Raw genomic sequence first — 15,732 nt, forward strand, 5'->3', positions numbered from 1 at the left:
CTGTAAAGGTCACTGAGTGTAATACATATATATATATACACACCTGACAGGTGCTAACACACAGGTGCTGATTGAGAGTTGGTGTGGTGAGGTTGACAGCCAGGGGTGGAAGTGATGGAGCAGTGTTGGAGGGTGTGTGTGTGTGTTTGTGTTTGTGTGTGTGTGTGTGAGAGAGAGAGACAGAGAGAGAGAGAGAGAGAGAGAGAGAGAGAGAGAGAGAGAGAGAGAGAGAGATGTAAGTGTGTTGGAGGTGATAGACTACCACATTGTGTGTGCGCGTGTGTGTAGGTGAGAGACTAGCTGCATGGGTCACTTTGGATGAGGATTAGTGCGGAGCTTGGGGTGGGGTAGTTCAGTTCAACTGTGTGTGTGTGTGTGTGTGTGTGTGTGTGTGTGTGTGTGTGTGTGTGTGTGTGTGTGTGTGTGTGTGTGTGTGTGTGTGTGTGTGTGTGTGTGTGTGTGTGTGTGTGTGTGTGTGAGAGAGAGAGGGTTGTTCAATGAAATGACAGGAGCTGGTTATGTGCATCACTGACTATAAGGAAGTGATTATATTCTCACTCTCATATACATACACATTAGGGCTGTAACGATATTGTATCGAACCGAGAAATCGTGATACACAGGATACACATACTGTATCGTGATACAAGGAGGCAGTATCGTGATACGCCCTTTCAAAGTTTTATTACCCATTACTCCAAAACAAACTTGTGATTTGATGTGATAGTGTTTCCAAACTTCAGTGGAGATACATTTCAGAAATCGTGGGGTGTATCCAACCGTAGGTCACAAATCGTGATACGAACCGAATCGTGAGTTGAGTGTATCGTTACAGCCCTAATACACCCTGACACTGTCTATCTAACTCTCCCCATCTCTCACACATCTTTTCTTCCGTACACCTTCTCACTTGTTTTTTCTCTGTCTTTCAATCTGTCTCTTCCTAGTTTTTGTTTCTTTCTCTATTTTTGAAGCTAAATTTAGAAAATTGGATGCATTTTTTTTCTGGCATTGCTGTCCTGTCTCTATGATGTATTTCCATTTGATCAGGAGGAAAGCACGATTTTATGGACCAGGATAGTGTGAGTGATTTTATAGCTTGGTCTTTCTCAGGCACGAACATACACAGACACGAGTGTGCACGCACACACACACACACACACACACAAGCACACGAGAGCACGAGCGCACACAAGCACGCACACGTGCGCACGCATACACACGTACGTTTGCGCACGCACGCACACACACACACTGAATAAACTGAGGAAATTAATCTTGCTCTTCGTTTAAATTATACATACATGCGCACACACACACACACACACACACACACACACACACACACACACACACACACACACACACACACACACACACACACACACACACACACACACATGTATAGGGCCATGATCTCCACGAGTACATGGGAAACAGCCTTCATTAATATTTAGACAGTGGCATGATTGCCTCAAGAATTCGTTATCACTCCTGTTCTGCCTGTTCTAATATCCATTCTCCATATGTTCTATATTACACGTAGTACAAAGTCATAACCGATAGGCTAGTCTTATTTTTTTTAGTGTCTCTCTTTAGCTTTCATACATAAGCTCAACATGTACACACACACACAGGAACGAACACACACACACACACACACACACACACACACACACACACACACACACACACACACACACACACACACACACACACAATTTCACAGACACAGATGCACACAGATGCCTGTGCCCACACTCTCTCCACTCATCATGTCTGAGAGAAAGGAAGAGAGAGAGAGAGAGAGAGAGAGAGAGAGAGACAGATACATAGAAGAGAGAGTTAATGTAATGGGGCATGGAGCATTGCCATGCCTTTCCCTCCCTCCCTCCCCCCCCTCCCTCTCTCTCTCTCTCTCCCTCCTGTTTCTCCCTCTCTCTCTCTCTCTCACCTTATTTCTCTCGCTCTCTCATTCTCATTCTCCCTCTCCCTCTCTCCCTCCGTCCCTCCCTCCTTTATTTTCTATCCTCTCTCCCGCTCTCTCTCTCTCTCTCTCTCTCTCTCTCTCTCTCTCTCTCTCTCTCTCTCTCTCTCGTTCTCTCCCTGTGTGTTTGATGTGTTGTCAGGGGGGGCCATGGGGATGTGCAGGGGGCACAGGTGTGGGGCAGATAGCATGGCACTGACACCTGGGGCGGCCACCGCGTGGCGCTGACACCTGGGGGCGGCCACCGCCGCACGGCACGCCAAAGCAGGGCAGCTGCTGTCAGAGGGGAGCGGGCGGGAGCGGGTCGGGTTGTGCCACCACACGCGGTGGACCAGCTCCGAGCCATAGTGGGCAAGATGCCACTGTGGAGGAAAGACTGGCACAAAGAAAAGAGAGGAATAGAGAGGGAAAGGGAGGAATAAAGAGGTAAAAGCATGCAACAAGGCAACGAAACAAAAGAGATGAGAGGCAGAGTGGCTGGACGAAAAAGTCCTTTGCCGGTCCTTCCCCATCTCTCGCTCCCCGCTCGCTTCCTGTTACCACCTTTGCTGTCCTATCCCAAAATAATAATAATAATAATAATAATAATAATAATAATAATAATAAAAGATTCAATCATAGTTAGTAGCTTGGAACTAGAAGTAACATCACCAAGCTAAAACAACAGCTGGAGGAGAAAAAGAGAAAGGTAAAACTGAAGTTATTTCACTCCAGGGAGGTGTGAAATAAGATTATTTCCAGAAACGGTACGGGTACGGTATCGCTTTAAAGAGGCAACGAGACAAGAAGATAGTGAGACTGAGAGGCTGAAAGGAAAAGAGACAGAACAAGAGAGGAAAGAGGAATAGAGGCAGAGCAGGAAAGAGGAAAAAGGAATAGAGCCAAAGAGGCAGGTGGCCAAAGAGGTGGAAAGACAGGATAGAAAGACTGGGAGGATGAAAAGAAACGAAAGATGTACAAGAATACCGTGTTCACATCTTTTGTGATCAAATTCCAAATGCTATTATTTTTTTCAATGACAGCGCACTGCATAGGAAATGATGTGAAGTAACATTGCAAATTCATGGCATGTCATAGACTTTTTTTTCTATTAAAATGGTAAATGTATAGACCTGAAATTGAAACTTCAATTAATATAGCGAGGTACACTTTTTCTAGCACGCAGTATAGAGAATTTACAAAGATCCATACCGCTTTAGATCTTCTGACATGTACCAGCCCGGTTAGAATATCATAAGTCACCTTGTTACAATTTAACCTTGTCTGTCATTTTATGGCATTACTACACTACACTGCCACCCGTGCTCATTCATATTGCATATATAAGATTATATCACCACCAGTAAGACTTGGATTTACTCCAGAATAATTCTAAAAGCACGTTCCTTTCTTCTCGCATGGAGATATATAACTCAAACATGGCTGAAGACTATGCGCTAGTACTTTTAAACGAACGTGGCCAACGGGTCGTGACCAGTCACTGAGACAAAAAAAAATCAGAAAGAATCAGATGACACATACAGTATGTATTGCGAAAAAAGGAAATGGATTCCACCTGCAGGTGGTGTGAAGCATTTAGTGTGTGTGTGTGTGTGTGTGTGTGTGTGTGTGTGTGTGTGTGTGTGTGTGTGTGTGTGTGTGTGTGTGTGTGTGTGTGTGTGTGTGTGTGTGTGTGTGTGTGTGTGTGTGTGTGTGTAAGAGTGTGTGTGTGTGTGTGTGTGTGTGTGTGTGTAAGAGTGTGTGTGTAAGAGTAAGAAAGAGAAGGCAAAAGGTATTTAAAGAAGGCTTTTCAAATATGTGCAGAGTGCCAGCAACCTGACAGTCATTCTCTTGTGATTAAACACTGCTTATCGCTCTGGATGGCTCCACGGAAGTGAGTGTGTGTGTGTGTGTGTGTGTGTGTGTGTGTGTGTGTGTGTGTGTTTGTGTGTATGTGTGTGTGCGTGTGTGTGCGTGTGTGTGTGTGCGCGCGCGCGTGCACGTGCATGCTTCTATATTTATGCCAGTGCTGCCTGCCACAATGTATTCATTCCCTTAATGCAAACTAACTGCTCAGTATGATTTTTTTTTCATGCATTGTGTAAGAGATCCATCAGGTAGTGTGAGATAGCAGCAGGATCAATAATGCTAAGAGGCTTAAAGTCTACTTAAAGACATAATCACTCACAATCACAAGAGCACACCATTGGCGGGGTAATATGGCTCTCTCTCTCTCTCGCTCTCTCTATATATATACACGTCCCAGGCCCTGGGTAATTATCAGCACAGATTCCCATGAAGCAGTCTGTCGCATTGAACCTTCCCCATCGTCACCACCACTCGTAATCACACATAAGTACAAATTGACAATTGGCCAACGCGTTTAAGACTTAAAACAGTTGTATTATATTCCTAATTGTACATATTAATGGTTCAGTGTATGCGTATTACTGTAGGTTTTTTTTGCACAATAGTCTAACGTTATTCTGTTCTACATTTGGGAATCAAATATTGTAAGAGCGCTATGCTTCCCACAACTGACAGTTCAAGCTCTTTGGTCTGTTGTATTCTCTTCCTTTTCTCCCTCTCTCTGTTCATCAGTTCAATTGGGCATTTGGCACGTTAGCCCACCACAGGACTCGCTCTATCACACTGTACTTTGCTTGATCAGACTTCTCACCCTGGCATGGGGTTGTAAATAAAATGCAGAGCCGTACATAAAGAATGTCTCTGTGTAAATGTTGTTGAGAGTGCCATCTTGTGGTGGAACAGTGGTGGTGAACGGTAGAATGGAGGGTAGTGCAGAGATCGCATTCTGTAGATCGCATAGTGTTGCTGGCGCTCAGTGGCTCTCCTAGCCGGCTTAGCTGCACTGCACACTATTTCAGCAAGCAGTTTTCCTTGTTAGCGTAGTGTGACTCTGGGGGAATAATTCCCAAAAGTAAAGTTTTAACTCACTTTTCCCTCTTTTTCCTTTTCTCGTTTCGCTCCCCTTTCTCTCTCTCTCTCTCTCTCTCTCTCTCTCATTTTATGTCTTTCCTCTCTCATTTTCTACTTTGTGGTCTTTTTGTGTGAGGGGGCAGAAAATCTCCCGAGTCTGTGTTTTCTTTTCTGCTCTGTTGAGTCAGAAACTCGTTGACTGATCCAAATATTTGCATTGATTCACAGGGAGAAGGAGAGAGAGAGAGAGAGAGAGAGAGAGAGAGGGAGAGAGGATAGAAAATGAGGGAGGGAGGGACAGAGGGAGAATGAGAATGAGAGAGCGAGAGAAATAAGGTGGGAGAGAGATGGAGGGAAAATATGACCGAGAAGGCGGAAAAAGAGAGAGAGTGGAAAAGACGGCAGTGTGGAGAGAGGGATGCTTTTTGTTTACTCATTTCTTTGTCTTCTTTGCACTGAGCCTTGCCAAAGCAAACCCCTTTTTGAGCCAAATGCTCTTGGTCCTCTGCCAGGATTTAAATAGCCTTGTTACAAGAACAGAAAAATAAGTTAAATGGCTGTTTTTCTAATAGTCCCGAATGCACACAAGCCACACAATCATTGGAATATATTCATTTTGTAGAAGAATTTGTTGTTGTTTTTATTGTCCCAATCAACAAAAACGTCTGGCAAAAGAAATGCATACAGCAGTGCACAGAATTCCATAGATTGCCATCAGGAAATTAAAGTGTTTGCTTTTTTTGTGATTTTTTTGTTCAGTGTCAGAGGGTTGGTACCCTGCCTATGCATGCCCATGAACATCCACATTCAGAAAGCTCATCAGCGCAAAAAAAAACCTTACCCACCACTTTCATCCCTTTGACAAAACTCGGTCTCTTAACACCTTCTATTTTTCTTCAAGTCATAAGTGAACCTTATTTTTCATTGTCCAAGTCGCCAATTAAACACTGTCCTAATTCTAGCGTTTAGTGCCAGCAATATCATGGCTTTGGGTGTTATCGCGCCCGCCAGACTTTTGTAAATAGTCATATTAAAAAACTTTAATCCCCTCAATGGAAGATGAAGAGCAGACGGAGAGTCTGTCATGTAAAAGAGATAAATGTTATCTGCGGCACAAAGCTTTCTGTCTCCCTCCTTCCCCCCTCTCTCTCTCTCTCTTTTTTACCCACTAATGAGTTTGTTCTTTAGGACTGCTGTGGAATGTTTCATCCGTGGAGCTTCACTGCTCTGATAAAAACACACAGGACTACTTTTATCCGAGATGGCCATTTCTCTGGATGGAGTAAACACAGTCTATAGCACTTTACTGGAACAGGTCTCTCGTTTTGTTTTTGTCTGCGCTTGACAGCATTCACTTCAAAGAAGTACATAGTGCTGCTGGAAAACGTAAACAGACCTTATGTAGTGTACGCGCTCAGTCACTTTGCTCGCTTGTAATTATGAAAAGCTGAAACGTGTGGCACCGTCGACGCAAAAAAAAACATAAACTAGTTAAATAAATTGAATCGTGTGATCCTGACTTGAAGGTTGGAAAGGCGCGTTGTTTTATAATGCGCCGCTGTCACATTGCGTAGAAATAATTGTGCCTTAGACACAGTTGTCATTCTTTTTTTTTCTTTTGGCTCGCTGCCCTGTAAATAACACAAGAGTGATCAATGCATCCACTGTGTGTTTTAATGAAAACAAATATAAAAGCCTTTTAGAACAGCAAAACAATGATGTCAGTTTTGAAATGGAATTTAAAAAATGGGTTGGTAATTTATCAAACTAATAATATCATTGTGTTTTATTAGGTGCATTGTGCTATATACATGTACAATAGTTCATGGGTTTGAATACACATCTGCAAAGCCTAGATAATAAAATGAAACAAAATGCATTCTCTTGACAGTGTGAATTTTACAGTACATAAGAATAGCATGGAGGCTAGATTTTTTTTTGTTTATCCATTTAGAACACATCATGTCACTTTTTTTATATTCGCAAATAAATACAGCATTTACTGACGTGATCCTCTTTAGCCTCACCCTCATCCACTACCTTCATATACATGTACATCTACAAATACAGGAAATTCACAAAGTGCATACATGTGTATACAAAATGAGTAATGTAGTATGTGTCTTAGAAGCCTGCATACTGTCCATTACACTTGTATTTTTATTGCTCACAAAATTTCGGTCGTTCAGACCTTTTTGTCTCCTACTTTGAACCAGTGGTTACATCCAACGCACCGGTTCAAATTGAATTGTGCAAAAGCATCCTATGGGTGAATTTAACTAAATATGAAATGTGGGTATCTATAAATACACGTCATTCTTAGAGGTAGACATACTATCTAAGTGTATAGAAATACACAATATTGTAATGCAGCAGGTATTTAATTAAAGGGACACTGTGTGAGATTTTTAGTTTTTTATTTCCAGAATTCATGCTGCCCATTCACTAATGTTACCTTTTTCATGAATACTTACCACCACCATCAAATTCTAAGTATTCATTATGACTGGAAAAATTGCACTTTTCATACATGAAAAGGGGGATCTTCTCCATGGTCCGCCATTTTGAATTTCCAGCTGCAAAAATGACTGTACTTGGACCATACTAGAAAATATTTGTTTATTACTTAGTAAACTTTCATGTAAAGATCAAATTTGGGAATAGGCAGCCCAGTTTCAATGAGCAGCATAGTTGCAGTACCTTTTTTGACCATTTCCTGCACAGTGTCCCTTTAAATCTATTTTCCATCTTGGAGTAGGCTTCACTTTTGAATACTTCGATTATGAGGGTGCTGGCCAAAATGCTCAACTCAGTTTTTCAAGAAAGAGGCTGCACATTGCAAAATAGTGTCTTTTTATTGCACTTTTGTAATAATTTGACTAAATCTTCAATGTGTGTGTTTTGTTCCCCCTAGGTGCCCAGCTGTGGTGCACCACCACCAAGCCCCTGGTGGAGGGGGAGGTGTTGCAGGCCTGCCCCCTGGACGCCTCCCTGCAGCCCCTCTCCCCAGGCGGAGGAGGAGGAGGGGGCCCAGCCTCTGCCCTCACCCCGGCCCAGGCGTCAGCCCTCACCCCCGCCGGAGAGGGCATGTACCCCGCACGCCTCCTGGACTCCATCCAGCTGCTTCCCCAGCAGGCCGCCATGGCTGCCATCCTCCCCAACGCCATCGTCAACAGTGAGTGCTTTTTAATACGTATATATTTTTAGGGCTATATTTCAGGGTGTGTTTGAGACTCTTGTGTGCTACACTGTTTGATTCACCTTGTGCCCTGATGAAGGCCCTGTAGTGGGCCGAAACATGTTGGCAGTGGCAGTATTTTTAATTATTTAAGTCAGGGGTGTCAAACTCAGGCCCGGGGGCCAAATCTGGCCCGCGGAGTCACTTTATTTGGCCCGCGAGATCATTTCAAATGTGTATTACAGTTGACCCTCATACATCATTAATGTACAGTTTACCAAGACTTGAACATGAAATTTGGTGTTTCTCAGAAGTATGAGCAGGCCCAGGCCAATGACGCAGCTGACAGTGTGTGTGAAATTGAACTATGAGTAAGTGCGTGCCTGCAGGATTTTAGTCCATTTATTACAAATAAATCTTGAGTTCGGCCCTCGACTTCGTTCCATATTTTGATTTTGGCCCTCGGTCAATTTGAGTTTGACACCCCTGATTTAAGTTCATACATGAACTAGCCTCTACAATAAAGCGGTTTTATCTAAGAAGAGTGCCTTGGCGTCCTGCCTTTAAAAAATATATTTTTTGGGCTTTTTGACTTTATTATGACTTTTATGACTCTTTATGGTGATAGGAAAGAGTTAGACCGGAAACGAATGGGAGTAGAGAGTGATGGGGGAAAGGTTGGGATATGACCAAGGCTGGACTCAAACACATTGCAGGCCCATGGGCACTGCGCCACAGCACTCCTGTCAAGAGTGAATGTCCACTCCACTCACCTCCGGAGACCTGGGTTCGATTCCGGCCTCCCTGTCTTCCCTGTCTCCCCCCCCCACCTCAAATTTCCAGTCTCTCTCCCTGTGCTATCTGAATCATAAAGATGTAAAAGACAAACAATCAATAAATAAATAAATAAAAACCTGCCAGCCTGTCATGGTGCCGTCGACCTGAAAGAGTTATGGCTGCATTAGTCTGAGCAGCAAGAGTGTAACCCCCCCCCCCTTTCTGCTGGAAATAGTGCAGACACAGTTATTGGTGTGTTGGTTTGCCCCGTACTTGCAGGGAAGCCAACAGGGAGGGAGGGTGGATGGGACACATGGGTCAGTTGTCTCGGGCTCAGGGAGAGGGGGTCCAAGTCCCAATTACATTGTATATATTAGCTGTGGGGGGTCAGATGATTTTGTCCAAGGCTCGGCCAAAGCTGTCAGAGGCCCTGAATACTCATGCTCACCAAGACCACCCCTAACCACCCGCCATAATCCAGACACATCATAGACTCCCCTCTGTTTCATTTGTGGAGTCACAGATCCATACCACTGACCACTGACGGTATGCTGAATGATGGGAGTGTTTTTGTTTTTGTAGTTTATTTATTTATTTTTAATCAGGGAAGTGTGTGTGTCAGGGAGCCATCTTACTCTGGGCCTCGTGCATGTTTAGCGAGGATAAGGGAGTTATCCGGGGCTTCCTGCTGACCTATAGTCTCTACAGAAATTAAATATTTACACACGCTGATTTTGTGTTTTATGCCCCCCCTATCCCCCCACCCCCACCCCTAATCGCAACAACGCTTATGTGATTTATTTTAAACAACAAGAGCGTCGGGGCCGGCCACAGTCTTTTTTGATGAGGGTCTCGTCGCGGTCAGGTCACCTTGGCATGCTCACGTGCCGCTGCCAAACCAGCGCTAAATTAAAGATGGCTGACATGGTTTGGCGGCGTGCCCAAAATATCCCCTGGCACAACACCAAAAAAATGAGTGGGGGAGCTCATCACCCCTGACTGGGGGTGGTTTTGCTGATGAGTGCCGTGCCGTGATTTGTGTTAGTATGTGAAAATTGAAGATAAGTTCAGCTAAATTTTTTTAAAGCAACAGCAAGTCGTTTTTCGTGCTTTTTGTTGCCCGACAGGTTAGAACAGAGAGGCTCTCATACGGAGAGTCAGTCTGTTCCTTTGAAAAGTAATTCCAATTATAGTTGGCCATGGACGTAGGGAAACAAATTGAAATGTGAACTTCCCCTGTTTTGAGAAATTTTGGCACTTTCAGACCAAGTGTACTTTTAAATAAAACTTGTTTAATCCCCAGGGACCCGGCGTTATTACACATTTTAGTCTAGAAGAAATATGTTCTCCATTTATTTTCATATAATAATATTCATATTATATTCATAATATGTTCTCCATTTATTTTCATTTTTTTTAATTATTAGAGGTCAGTTCTGTAGTTGTTGATGATAGAACTATCAAATTAGTACATACATTGTAAATTTAGTATGTGCAATAATATATTGATTGCAAATTTACAGTAGTACATACCGTACGTATATCGAATGTGAATTAAATTAGTATGTATATTGACAGTACATTTAGTACGTACGTTATGTACGTATACGTATATGTACGTATGTATGTACGTATGTCCATTTAGTAGTACAGTATCAGAGAGAGTAGAGAGAGAGGTTCCATTGGCCCATTGTTGTAGGAGTATTATGACACGCCCCTTTAGGCAGACCAGAACCTGGTCACGTTAGGTGCCCATAGAAACCTGTTACATTGGCATATCTGTATATACTTAAAGAATCTCTGGTACAGTATACTGATTGCTTGCGTTCCTCTTCTGCTCTCCACAGAGGACATCTTCCCCTGCAAGGCGTGTGGCATCTGGTTCCGCAGCGAGAGGAACCTGCAGGCCCACCTCATGTACTACTGTAGCGGGCGCCTGAGGGAGGCAGACACCACCACCACCACCACCACCATGCTGGGACTGACCAGCGCGGAGCAGCACAGGACCAGTAGCAAGAGCACAGGCAGCCATGTTGGCCCCCGGCCCTGCCCTTTCCCACAGTGCACCATGAGCTTCACCGGCACACACGCCCTGGAGATGCACCTGCTCACACACAACAGTGAGTTATAATGTGATAATGACACACATTCACAACAACACATATCACAGTAATATTCATGGAATCAATAACATGAAATGACCTCTAATTCTAACTGCACTTGAGTTAACTCAGACTGCAAAATAAAAATATCAAACACACAGTAATATTAATGGAATTAAGAAAGTGAAGCTACTTTTAATGCTGCCTTTAATGCACATTATGAGCATGACCTAAATTAGAGGTTTTGATCCAGTGATCCACAGTTGTTTTTAACCATTTGTTGACAATAGCAATAGCAAAAATAGGTTAGTGATTTAAAAAAAAAAAAAAAGAAATCCATTAATAGCAGCCATTTCAATAGAAGTATTTGGATGTTTTCCACAGAGAGAGTAGAGAGAGAGAGATTCCATTGGCCCATTGTTTCCGGGTTCCACTATTGCAAGGGGGGGGATCCCCCTTTAGGCAGACCTAAGGACTGTTCTATTCATTGTAGGAGTATTATGACACGCCCCTTTAGGCAGACCGGAACCTGATCACGTTAGGTGCCCATAGCAACCTATTACATTGGCATATCTCTATATACTTAAAGAATCTCTGTTTTCCAGGTGCTCGGGCAGAGGACTCGATGTCCGGCGGCGTGGGCGGTCTGAAGTGCACCATCTGCAGCCACACGGCCGACACACTGACGAGCCTCCAGCAGCACATCCTGTCTCACCTGGCACAGGTGGGCGCCCGCTGCGAGCACTGCAACTTCTGCTTCCAGACGCCCGCCGAGCTGGCCCGCCACCAGGACATGCACGGCCACGGCGGCCCCGTCAAGGTGCCCCGCGACGGGGACGCCGCCCACCGCCTCTTGTCCTCCTCCTCCTCCTCCTCCAGCACGGTGAGCCCACAGGCGGGCCACAAACCAGAGAACCCCTTCCGGAAGGAGTCTCGCCAGAGCCCGGGTCGTAGCAAGGGGACCGGCGGCGGTGGCGGTGGTGGTGTTGGAGTGGAGTCCGTTGGTGGCATGGAGCGCGAACAATCCACCATGACGGAGAGCCACGCGGGAAGCCACCAGGCCAGCTTCTCCTACACCCGGGTCAAGTCGGAGCCCTCCAGCCCCCGCCAGGCCTCGTCCCCGGTGCAGCCCAACATCACGCCGGCCTTCCCGTCCATGGGGCCCTTCATGGGGCCGCCGCCGCCGCACGTCCCCTTCCCGCAAGACCTGGCCGGCGCTCCGCAGGCCTCCGAGATCCTGGCCAAGATGTCGGAGCTGGTGCACCGCAGGTTGCGCCACGGTGGTGGTGGCAACGGTACGGGTGTCAACGGCGGTGGTGGTGGCAACACCGGCGGCGGCGGCTACCCTCCCATGGTGTACAGCAACCTGGTGCCCAAGGGCGCCACCTGCTTCGAGTGCAACATCTCCTTCAGCAACCTGGACAACTACCTGGTGCACAAGAAGCACTACTGCAACAGCCGCTGGCAGCAGCAGATGGCCAAGCAGCAGCAGCAGCAGCACCACGAGTACAGTAGCCTCCTGGACCAGGTGGCGGCCGCCGCAGCAGCAGCAGCAGCAGCAGCCGGCGCCGGCACGGACGCCGCCGGGAGCCCCAGGAACGGGAGCAGTCTGGTGGGCATGCTCAGCAGCGCCGGCCACCCGCCCGAGCTCAAAGCTCCTCACCACCACCACCAGCAGCAGCAGCATCAGCACCAGGTGTTGGAACCGGGCCGCTTGCCCTCGTCCGTGTTTGATCCGTTCCAGGTCGGGGTCGTCGGTGGCGGTGGCGTCGGCAAGCTGCCGGACGACCTTTCGCCTCAGGGTAAAAAGGCCTCCACTCCCACCACCACCAGCATCGCACCAGAGGAGATCAGGCAGAACGGGATCCAGGGGTCCGACATGAAGAGCCCGGTGTCGCCCGTGAAGAGTGAGCTGCACCCCGGCATCAGCAGCACCACGTGCGACGCCTGCAACATCACCTTCAGCCGCCACGAGACGTACATGGTGCACAAGCAGTACTACTGCGCCACCCGCCACGACCCGCCCATGAAGCGCGCCAACGCCATGAAGGGGCCCGGCGGCGCCCAGAAGGCCGTGCGGGCGCGCAAGCGGAGAAAGGCGTACGAGATCAATGCCGCCGGCGCCGATCAGGACCACCACCACCACATGATGCCGCCGCACATGGCCATGCCGCCCCCGCCTTTCCTGGGCATCCCCGCGCTCGGCAACCCTTGCCTCACCCCCCAGCAGGCCATGGAGACGTTCCGCGATCAGTTCCACATGCGCTACAGCCTGTACCACCCGAGCATGGTCCCCAAGCACCCGGAGGCGTCCCTCACCGTCGCCAAGTCGGCCCTGGTGTCCAAGTGCAACGCCGTCGTCTCCAGCAGCAGGGAGGATCTGGACGCCCCCATAGACCTGAGTAAGAAGTGTCTCCCCCCACCTCCACCTCCGCCGCCACCACCAACACAGTTCAACAAGCTCTCACAGCAGTCCCCCACCAGCCTCATGGACTACCACGAGTGCTCGGTGTGCAAGATCAGCTTCAACAAGGTGCAGGACTACCTCGCCCACAAGCAGAACTTCTGTCCCGGCGCCTCGGTGGACAGCAAACTGCTGCTGGACATCAAGAAGGAGGGCGGCAACCACCAGTCAGCGGTCAGCCCCAGCAGGAGCCTGGAGGTCACGTACAACAACAACAAAGCCGGGTCACCCGAGATCGCAGCTCCTCAAAACGCCCGCGTCCAGGCTGCGAAAGGCGTCAGCCATCAGAACGCTGCTGACGGGAACGAGATCGCACCGACGGCGACGAAGGAGGACTCTAAGGACACATCGCTCGTGTCCACCGGCGGATATCCGGGGACGGTGAAAAAGATGCGGCCGGACGAACAGATCTGGCCCTATTACGAAATCAAAGCCGCCGACTACCCCTCCGGCATGCTGATGATGCCCAGCGACCAGAGGGAGCCGCACAGGAAGAGCCCGAACGAAGGCAGCGAGGGGGAGCCGAAAGACCAGCCGGCTCCAGCTCCAACACCGGTCCCTGGCCGGGACCAGACCCAGAGCCCTACTAAGAATAACAACGACAACAAGACGCTAGACATGAATGGCTACCACAAGTCCGAGGAGGAGAAACCATCCGAGGATTCCGAGAAGCGAAACGGCTCGCCATCAAGAGAGGAGCCATCCACTACATCTGAGCCAGAGAGTCCTGTCCGTCCCGGGGACACCGCGGCGGCGTCTCCCCCGCCTCTCGCGCCATCCAAGACGGAGGAGGTGGCGCTGCCGGTGACCCCAGGGGCGAAGAGGGGGGCCAACGGGTCCATCTCCTCGGGCAATGTGAAGTACTGTCGCCCCTGTGACATCCAGTTCAACAACCTGTCCAATTTTATCACGCACAAGAAATTCTACTGCTCGTCTCACACGGCTGAGCATGTGAAATGACTTTCGGGAGCGGTGACTTGTGACACCCCCACCTAACCCCCACTCCCCCTTCCGCACTCCCCTCCCTCCCTCCCTCTCTCCCCACAACTGGTTTACATGGAATACAGCTGATGGACAATCAACCGAAGCATCTCTTGTTCAATAAGTTAAAAAACAAACAAACAAAAACAATGAAATGAAGTGAAAAAAATAATCACGTTTGTTGAAAGAGTATTTTGCGTGTACTTTTTTTTCCTCTTGCTTTTTTGTGATGTATTTATTTATTTGAAGAATGTTTCCAGTATTAAATTCTCATACGATGAGGTTTCTATAAGAGATCTTTGTAACGTCATCATATCCCACAGGCAAATACTGTACGTTATTCAGAATGGAAACTGTAATTGAATCGCGTGTGCACAGATCTTTCCACAGAAAGTCGACACAGGTTTGCTCTATTTTTACAGCAAAAAATTCTGGTAATATATATCTTTCATTTGGGAATGATAATGAATACTTGATATTATGCTTAACAAAGAATTTCTCTACTTTTGTGACTGTTCTAGTTCATGTTGTTAATTTAAACTTGAAAAGGGGTTTTGCTTGCGCGAGACTCGTTAATATACATGTATGTGTGTTTTGCTGATTCGTCAATCTTTTTTGTAAATCGTTGCTTTCAATGCAATACTTTTATGAAGATGAACAATTTATAAGGCAGTATTCAACAAGGACTGACTCCGGTTGTTCTGAGGAGCCCTTGGCAAAAAGTTGACATTGGGGGGTAAAAAGAAACTTTACTAGTACTGTTAAAATCAGTGGGTTCTTGTACGGAAGAGGTGTTTTTTTGTGATGAATTGAAGGTCCTTAAAATGCAGGAGAAAACTATGTTGTTGATAATGTGTTGCTATGCATGTTCATGTATGGAATGAAATTCCAGAAATGTTGGACATTTTCTTAAATTTTATTTTATTATATTTTATTTTATTTGTCATGTGGTGTCCAAATTAAAGATCTGATCTCAGGACAGTGTTGTCATCGTGTTTTGTTTCCTGCCACACAAATCATCACAAATGTGCTTGTACCTTCTCTGCTTCAAGACTTCAATAGCGTTCAAGGTATTTGCCAGTGATGACTTAGTACCAATGTGTCAATGTGGTTCAGCATAAGGGAGAATTCCTGCCAATTTCAACATGCAGTTTTATTGCTCGTGCTACCCTTGATATGTCAATACCCGACATTGCAGCATATTTTCATTTAGTCCACCTTTCCCTTTTTGTTAAAAAATAAAGAAATAAATAAAAACCCATCTTAATATGATATAAATATCATCCCAGACGTCAGCAGACACATTACAACACAGCAATAACTT

General features: G+C 46.6%; 1 protein-coding gene across 1 annotated transcript in view; it reads left to right on the top strand.

The window, feature by feature from the left end:
* Positions 1-14,424, top strand: part of zfpm2b (zinc finger protein, FOG family member 2b) — a 96,681-nt gene extending 82,257 nt beyond the window's left edge. The window contains exons 6-8 of the mRNA XM_063185918.1: positions 7,821-8,081; positions 10,709-10,981; positions 11,569-14,424. Coding sequence (XP_063041988.1) covers positions 7,821-8,081; positions 10,709-10,981; positions 11,569-14,387 — 3,353 coding nt within the window. The 3' untranslated portion in view covers positions 14,388-14,424. The remainder of the gene's footprint in view (positions 1-7,820; positions 8,082-10,708; positions 10,982-11,568) is intronic.
* The last annotated feature ends 1,308 nt before the right edge of the window (positions 14,425-15,732 follow it).

Source organism: Engraulis encrasicolus, chromosome 20 (genome assembly GCF_034702125.1).
Source record: "Engraulis encrasicolus isolate BLACKSEA-1 chromosome 20, IST_EnEncr_1.0, whole genome shotgun sequence".
NCBI classification, from domain to species: domain Eukaryota; kingdom Metazoa; phylum Chordata; class Actinopteri; order Clupeiformes; family Engraulidae; genus Engraulis; species Engraulis encrasicolus.